The sequence below is a fragment of the Pygoscelis adeliae genome, unplaced genomic scaffold, assembly GCF_000699105.1.
Source record: "Pygoscelis adeliae isolate BGI_AS28 unplaced genomic scaffold, ASM69910v1 Scaffold591, whole genome shotgun sequence".
NCBI lineage: Eukaryota > Metazoa > Chordata > Aves > Sphenisciformes > Spheniscidae > Pygoscelis > Pygoscelis adeliae.
This window is the reverse complement of record NW_008824069.1, coordinates 211,142-219,384: the sequence shown is the minus strand read 5'-3', so window position 1 is coordinate 219,384 and position 8,243 is coordinate 211,142. Positions and strand designations below refer to the sequence as shown.

Here is an 8,243-nt window from a genome sequence, read left to right as displayed (position 1 = left end):
CCCCCCCCCTGCCGTGCCTCCACGAGCCCTCCTGGCCGGCTGGCCGGGTGCTCTCTGAGCCCCTTCCCGCTCCCCTTCCCTCTCCAGACAACGACTGCGGGGACAACAGTGACGAGGCGGGCTGCAGCCACTCCTGCTCCAGCAACCAGTTCAAGTGCAACAGCGGGCGCTGCATCCCCGTGCACTGGACCTGCGATGGGGACAACGACTGTGGGGACTACAGCGATGAGACTCATGCCAACTGCACCAACCAGGGTGAGCCCCAAGGCGCAGTGGGGCTGGGCTTCCCCTGTGGAGCTGCTCGGAGTCCTCCCTGGGGGGACCCAGGTCCTGACCTGGGAGGGAGCAAGTGGGCGATGGGGGAGGTGAGCATGGCAGATGGACCCTCCCGGGCATCAGCTCTGCTGTTGTCTTGCCTGGAGAGCCGCAAGCCCCCCCAGAGCAGAGCACCCCCCCCTTCCAGGCAGGGAATCCTGTAGCCTCCTCTGCCCACCCTGGGTGCCCAGATACCCCCATCCTGCGCCTCTGGGTGCCCCCGGCCCTTTTTCTGCCAGACTGAGTGCCCAGTCCTCCTCCCGTCCCCTGAGCCCACCCAGTTCCCACCCGGTTCCCAGCTCCTTGGGGTGAAGGCAGTGACTGGGTGCACATGCCCTCCCACCAGCCACGCGCCCACCCGGGGGCTGCCACACCGACGAGTTCCAGTGCCGGCTGGACGGGCTCTGCATCCCCATGCGCTGGCGCTGCGATGGCGACACAGACTGCATGGACTCCAGTGATGAGAAGAACTGTGAGGGGGTCACCCATGTCTGCGACCCCAACGTCAAGTTTGGCTGCAAGGACTCAGGTGAGAGCAGGGGAGGGGGGAACCACTGTCCCCTGCCCCCTCTGACCTGGGGAAGGGACTGGGGCCCGCCTTGGCTCAGTGGGGATGGGGACAGGGGAGGCGGTGGAGGGACACCAGCTCTGGGGTAGCCAGGACCCCAAGCACCTGAAATAACATTTCCTCTGCATCTGATCTGCCCCCTCCTCGCTCCTGCCTCGGCAGCCCGCTGCATCAGCAAGGCCTGGGTCTGTGATGGGGACAGCGACTGTGAGGACAACTCGGACGAGGAGAACTGTGAGTCGCTGGTGTGCAAACCTCCCTCCCACACCTGTGCCAACAACACCTCCATCTGCCTCCCCCCTGAGAAGCTCTGTGACGGCTCTGATGACTGCGGGGATGGCTCCGATGAGGGCGAGCTTTGCGGTGAGTGCGGAGCTGGGCACTGGGACATGGGGTCTCCCCTGGTCGGGAGCGGGATGAGGACCTGACGAGCGCGTCCTCTCTCCACAGACCAGTGCTCCCTGAACAATGGTGGCTGCAGCCATAACTGCACCGTGGCCCCCGGTGAGGGCATCGTCTGCTCCTGTCCCCTGGGGATGGAGCTGGGCTCAGACAACAAGACCTGCCAGATCCAGAGCTACTGTGCCAAGCACCTCAAGTGCAGCCAGAAGTGCGAGCAGGACAAGTACAACGTCAAGTGCTCCTGCTATGAGGGCTGGATGCTGGAGCCCGACGGCGAGAGCTGCCGCAGCCTGGGTGTGTGCGGGTGGGCTGCAAGGGCTGGCAGTATCGCCCCACCTGCCTGTGATGGGGGTTGTCCTCCCCCGGCTCTTGGAGGCAGCAGTAATGGAGCTGAGGACCGTGCTGGTGGGCATGGCTGGGTCCTGGGGGGATCTGCCTGCAGACAGTGGACCCCTCGCTGTCCCCACCTGGCACAAGCAGCCCTTTACAGTGCAGGGGTGTGGGTGGTCCCATAGCTGGGGCTGGGGCCAGGAGCCAGGGACACCTTCTGCCTTGTCCGTGCCCCCCTTCTGACCCTGCCCTGCTTTCCCCAGACCCCTTCAAGCCGTTCATTATATTCTCCAACCGCCATGAGATCCGCCGCATTGACCTGCACCGGGGCGACTACAGTGTCCTGGTCCCTGGGCTGCGCAACACCATTGCCTTGGACTTCCACCTCAACCAGAGCTCGCTGTACTGGACCGACGTGGTGGAGGACAAAATCTACAGGGGAAAGCTGCTTGAGAATGGGGGTGTGTAGCCCTGGAGCAAGCTGGTGGGGGCCAGATAGGTGGGAAAGCAGGGATGCGGTTCTGGGATAGGGTGCCAGCAATGACTCCTTGGCACCCCGCAATGGTACAGCCGCTGGAGCCCAGCCCCTGTAGCAATCCCATTCTGCTCTCCAAAGTTGCTCATTACATAGGAGTTAATGAGCATTCCCAGCACTTCTCGAATGGTAATTGCAGCCCAGCAGCTGGGAGCACAAAGCCAGGCCCCCTCCCCATCAGTGCTGCAGAGCCGTGGGAGGGGGCACCTGTGGGAGGGGGCACCTGCAGGGGGGCAGCGAGAGCCCAGCACCAGGACCACGGACGTGGGGCTGAGCCCTTTGGGGTTCAGGCCCCGTTTGGTGAAGAAGTGTCCCCCCATCATCGACCCCAGTCAAGCTGGGTGGAGCTGTTCAGGACTGGGGCGCGATGGTGGCAGGGGGGCCGGAGAAGAGGCACCAGCCTGAGCCCTCCCGGCATTGTGCCCCGCAGCTCTGACCAGCTTCGAGGTGGTGATACAGTACGGGCTGGCCACCCCCGAGGGGCTGGCTGTGGACTGGATCGCTGGAAACATCTACTGGGTGGAGAGCAACCTGGACCAGATTGAGGTGGCCAAGCTGGATGGCACCATGCGAACCACACTGCTGGCTGGGGACATAGAGCATCCCCGCGCCATTGCCCTGGACCCCCGCTATGGGTAAGGCAGGAAGGGACATCGGTCACCAGGACATGGTGGCACCCTTGGGATCTTATGGGGGGACCAGGCCACAGGCTCCTGTTTGAGCACACACTCCACTGCCGATTTGGGAGGCAGAGCTTTGTGTGACCGTGCTGACCGTCCCCACTCGCTGTCCCTCACAGGATCCTCTTCTGGACAGACTGGGACGCCAGCCTGCCCCGCATCGAGGCAGCCTCCATGAGCGGCGCAGGCCGGCGCACCATCCACAAGGAGACGGGCTCGGGGGGCTGGCCCAACGGGCTTACTGTCGACTACCTGGAGAAGCGCATCCTCTGGATCGATGCCAGGTAGGACACCCATCTCTGCTCCGTGCCTCCCCGTCCCCTCTGGACCCCTGCCGTCCCTGTCCTGCCCAGCTGTGGCAACTTCCCCCTCGCTCCTGTGTTGTTCTGCCATTTGACTGCTGGGCTAGGAGCGAAAGCCTTTGCTCTGTGGGGTCTCTTTGTGTCTGCAACATGTTCCAGCCTTTGCTCTGGGTTTTATCCTCTGTGGGGGCTCTGATCCCTGGTGTAAATCAGCAGTCGTCCTCCTCCCCAGCATTAAGCAGAGCAGAGGAGGCGGCTGCTTAGACCCTGTGGGTTGTTGCTGTTGGGTTAAAGACCTGGCCTTTGCCTGTGCCTGGTACCCCTTGCCCAGCCGTCTGCCTGCTCTCACCCCTTGTCTCTGCTGGGCACAGGTCGGATGCCATCTACTCAGCCCTGTACGATGGGACAGGGCACATCGAGGTGTTGCGGGGACACGAGTACCTGTCGCATCCTTTTGCTGTCACCCTGTATGGGGGTGAGGTCTACTGGACTGACTGGCGCACCAACACGCTGGCCAAGGCCAACAAGTGGACAGGGCACAACGTGACAGTGGTGCAGAGGACCAACACGCAGCCTTTCGACCTGCAGGTGTATCACCCCTCCCGGCAGCCCCTGGGTGAGGCCTGGGGAAGTGGTGGTGGGATGGGGTGGGGGGGGCACTTCAGTGTGCACCCACACCCACTCGGAGCATTGCATGGGAGCCACTCCCACCCTCGTGGCTGCCCCCTCTCACCCTCCACTGAGCTGAAGGCCTCCGCTATGGGCCTGGCCACCCAGCAAAGAAGTGTCCTGGGGTGATGAGGCTGATGGGGCAGAGCTTCTTGACGGGGCAGGCAGGGTCTGGGAGGTCTGCAGCTCTCTGGGGCCTGCTGGGTAGGTGTCTTCTGGAACAGGGGCACCACTGAGTCTTACCCCCTTTGCAGCTCCTAATCCCTGTGAAGCCAACGGGGGCAAAGGGCCGTGTTCCCACCTCTGCCTCATCAACTACAACCGCACGTTGTCCTGTGCCTGTCCCCACCTCATGAAGCTGGACAAGGACAACATGACCTGCTATGGTAGGGGTCTGTCCAGGCCACCCCAGGGTGGGGAGGACGAGCAGGTGCTTCAGAGCCAGCTCTGCAGACCAGGCTGAGGTCCCATGACTGCCCCTCTTGTCTTTCTCCCCAGAGTTTAAGAAGTTCCTGCTGTACGCACGGCAGATGGAGATCAGGGGCGTGGACATTGACAACCCCTACTACAACTACATCATCTCCTTCACGGTGCCCGACATTGACAACGTCACGGTGGTGGACTATGACGCCCTGGAGCAGCGCATTTACTGGTCTGATGTCCGCACCCAGACCATCAAGAGAGCCTTCATTAATGGCACCGGCGTGGAGACCGTCGTCTCTGCAGGTGGGTGTGGAGGATCCTCACCCTGCGCAGCTGCTCCCATCAGGTTCCGGAGCCGGGGAAAGCTGCTAGCCCTCCAGAGGCTTCAGTTCCATGAGATCAGCCCTTCCTCTTCATTTGAGCATCATCCCAGACCCGTTCTCACAACTAATGAGTCTCCCTTCTCCATTCCCTTTCAGACCTGCCCAACGCTCACGGCCTCTCTGTGGATTGGGTTTCCAGAAACCTCTTCTGGACCAGCTATGACGCAAACAAGAAGCAGATCAACGTGGCCCGTCTGGATGGCTCCTTCAAGAACGCAGTGATCCAGGGGCTGGACAAGCCTCACTGCCTGGTGGTTCACCCTCTCCAGGGGTAAGTCTCTGGTGGGATGCAGTGCCAGCAGGCTTGGGGTCAGGCCAAGAGCGTCAAAGGAGGAGAAGGTGTACGTGCAGGCACACGTGTGTGTGCGCGTGACAGTGCCCGTGCGCAGTGGAGGAGAGAACAGGTTGCTCTCCCTATGTGTCAGTGCATGTAGGAGGTGTGTGAGAGGAGACGGGGCCACAGCTTGGGAGGTGTGTGTCTGTTGGTACACGCAAAGCAGCAGGCTGCATTTCCATACATGCACGTGTGCACATGAAGGAGAACAGGCTGCGGATAAGTGTGCATCCACGAGTGTGTGCCAGTCTGGGTGTGCACGGGGCTCAGCTGGGCAGGGCTGCGCGAGTGTTTGCAAACATCAAACCCTATCCCGGGTCCCGGCACCGGAGGTGAGGAGGCCATTGGGCTGCCTGGGCTGTGCAGTGAGAGGGGAGAGGGGCCAGCACAGGGCTGGCCTCAGCCTGGAGAGCAGGCTGGGGTGGCGGGGGCTGACGGAGCCTGGGTGGGCTGGGAGGGTAGCAGAGCTGCGTGGGCCATCTCCGCGGGGCTGTTGGAGCCACCGTGCTCAGCGTCCCCTCACTGGTGCAGGAAGCTCTACTGGACAGACGGGGACAACATCAGCGTGGCCAACATGGATGGCAGCAACCGCACTCTCCTCTTCACCAACCAGAAAGGGCCTGTTGGTACGGACTCCCCCACACCTCCCAGTACCACCCTGCCTTGCAGTGCCCTTGCTTGGGCCTAAAAGCCTCAAGCCCCCACTCTGGCAGTCCTGGCTCCCTGGGGGGCTGGCAGCTGGTTTGTGCTGGGTCACCCTGACCTCGTGTGCCCATTCTCTCCATCACCCCATCTGCTCTGCCGATCCCATCCCACCTTCCAGATGGTGGCAGTCCCTGCATGCCACCTGGACACTGACAGTCCCTTGCTTTCCAGGCCTGGCCATTGACTACCCAGAGAGCAAGCTGTACTGGATCAGCTCTGGCAATGGCACCATCAACAGATGCAACCTGGACGGCAGCAACCTGGAGGTGATTGAGTCTGTGAAGAGTCAGCTGAGCAAGGCGACTGCCCTGGCCATCATGGGTGAGAGCTGGCAGGGTGATGGGGGCAGTTCATGAAGCCCTTTCCCTTTCTCCTGGCCCTGCCCAAACAGACTGCTCCTTGCCACCTCTAGCAGCTGTGGAGGGGATGCTTCTCCACCAAAGGCTGAGCTCAGACCCCTTTTTCCAGGCTATCGCATGTAAATCTGTGTGGAGCTACCGCTCTTTGCTTCTGGGGCGGGAGGGGATGGGGAAAGCTGCTGCATGTTCCTGCCTTCTCCTCTCAGGCAATAAGCTGTGGTGGGCTGACCAGGCCTCCGAGAGGATGGGCACCTGCAACAAGAAGGACGGGACGGAGGTGACAGTGCTGCGCAACAGCACCACACTGGTGATGCACATGAAGGTGTACGACGAGAGCATCCAGCAAGGTGAGCATGTGGTCCCCAGGGCAGAGACCCTGCAGGGCTGGGCAGCGGCTCGTCCGCTCCACCGGGGTGCCAGCAGGGCCGGAGTCTGGCCCACAGTGGCCAGGCAGCCGGCTGAGCCCGGCCCTTCTTGCTGGCCCAAGCCTGGCCCTTGCCCTCACACCAGGTCCCTGCCAGCTGGCGCAGGGCACCCACGTCTCGTGCAGCTGCCCCGAACAGCACTGGCCCCAGCTGCCTCCGCCTCTCCCCAGGTGCACACAGCCCCGGCAGGTGTGCCCTGGCCCCCGGCTGCCCCTCACCCCCCCTTCTCTCTGCGGCAGCTGGAACCAACCCCTGCAGCCTAAATAATGGCGACTGCTCGCAGCTCTGTCTCCCCACTTCCGAGACCTCCCGGTCCTGCATGTGCACCGCGGGCTACAGCCTGAAGAGTGGGCAGCAGTCCTGCGAAGGTGAGCATGCCTGTCCCCATCCCCTCACCCGAACTACCCCCTCGGAGCAGAGAGACCGTGCGGCCTCACCTGGCCATGCCTGCTGCGTACTGCAGCTCCGCCTGTGCTGCATGGTGCTGTGCAGCCAAGCAAGGGATGTGTGCCAGCGTGGTGCATGGGGGGCTAGTAACCACTTGCTCTGGCTGTGTGCGGGCTCCTCCCAACTGCCCCGCACCTCTCTGCAACCAGCAGTGCTGTGGAGGGACGCTGGGGGCTAGAGAGACGCCGCGGGGTTGGGGGGACTCAGGAGGGGCTGCTGGCTCAGGCTGCAGTGAGACCCTCACATGGGCTGTCCCTGTGAGGGGCTGGCAGTGATGAGTGTGGGCAGCATAGGGGCACTGCCCAGGCACCAAGGGCTCTGGGTTTAGCAGGAGGAGGGGAGCATGACTGTACGATGGGAGCCCTCAAAGGAGAGGTGAAACCCTTTGCTGTCAGCAGTGGGTTTAGGTCACTGACTTGCCGCAGTCACCGGGAATGGGGCTGGACAGCCAGCACAGCATTTGCTCTGCAGATTCCCAGTCCCTGCCCAGTTTGCCATCGTCTCCCTCGGGAGGGAAGAGCCCCCCCACTCCCCGGTCGCTGCCAGGGCCTCTGAAAGGCTGTTTGTGTGCAAAATGTTCTTGGTGTTTTTGGAGGGGGCTGGCAGAGCTGCTGCACCATCTGGGTCAGGGCAGGGACTGAATAACAAGCGCTGCCCTGACCCAGATGCGGTGCAGAGCCTTTGTCAGTGCTCGGGGGCGGAGGTGGCTCTAGAAGGAGGCCTCGCCTGTGCCTCCCCTGTGCCCTGGTGTGGGTCAGGACCCCTTGAACAGGCTACTCTGGGGCTTGCAGCCTCCAAGGAGGTCCAGGCAGGGCCTGCTGGAATGCAGCCCCTTCGTAGAGCTGAGTAGGGAAGGGCTTTTTGGCTGTTCCCTGGTTCCTGCCCCAGCCATCAGAAACCTTGTCCCTGACTATGTCCGTGTTCGGTTTAGAGTGGATTGTTCCCTGCCCTCTTTCCCCAGGGTTTGCCATTCCTTCCCCTGCCCAGTGTGGCAGTGAAAGCCACCCCATCGTGATCACAGAGGAGTTAATAGAATCACAGAATGGTTTGCATTGAAAGGGACCTTAAAGATCTAGTTCCAACCCCCTGCCATGGGCAGGGACACCTTCCGCTAGACCAGGTTGCTCAAAGCCCCATCCAACCTGGCCTTGAACACTTCCAGGGATGGGGCATCCACAACTTCTCTAGGCAACCTGTTCCAGTGCCTCACCACACTCACAGTGAAGAATTTCTTCCTTATATCTAATCTAAATCTACCCTCTTTCAGTTTAAAGCCATTAGCCCTTGTCCTATCACTACATGCCCTTGTAAAAAGTCCCTCTCCAAGCTTTCTTGTAGGCCCCCTTCAGGTACTGGAAGGCTGCTA

General features: G+C 61.9%; 1 protein-coding gene across 1 annotated transcript in view; it reads left to right on the top strand.

Annotated features, from left to right (window-relative positions):
• LRP1 (low density lipoprotein receptor-related protein 1) overlaps window positions 1–8,243 on the top strand; it is a 77,792-nt gene that overhangs the window by 40,797 nt on the left and 28,752 nt on the right. Inside the window, 15 exon segments of the mRNA XM_009334169.1 lie at window positions 88–255; window positions 662–844; window positions 1,046–1,246; window positions 1,334–1,579; window positions 1,879–2,076; window positions 2,581–2,785; window positions 2,950–3,114; window positions 3,504–3,748; window positions 4,056–4,187; window positions 4,300–4,527; window positions 4,704–4,878; window positions 5,473–5,567; window positions 5,818–5,967; window positions 6,212–6,352; window positions 6,670–6,798. Of these exon segments, the coding sequence (XP_009332444.1) occupies window positions 88–255; window positions 662–844; window positions 1,046–1,246; window positions 1,334–1,579; window positions 1,879–2,076; window positions 2,581–2,785; window positions 2,950–3,114; window positions 3,504–3,748; window positions 4,056–4,187; window positions 4,300–4,527; window positions 4,704–4,878; window positions 5,473–5,567; window positions 5,818–5,967; window positions 6,212–6,352; window positions 6,670–6,798 (2,661 nt within the window).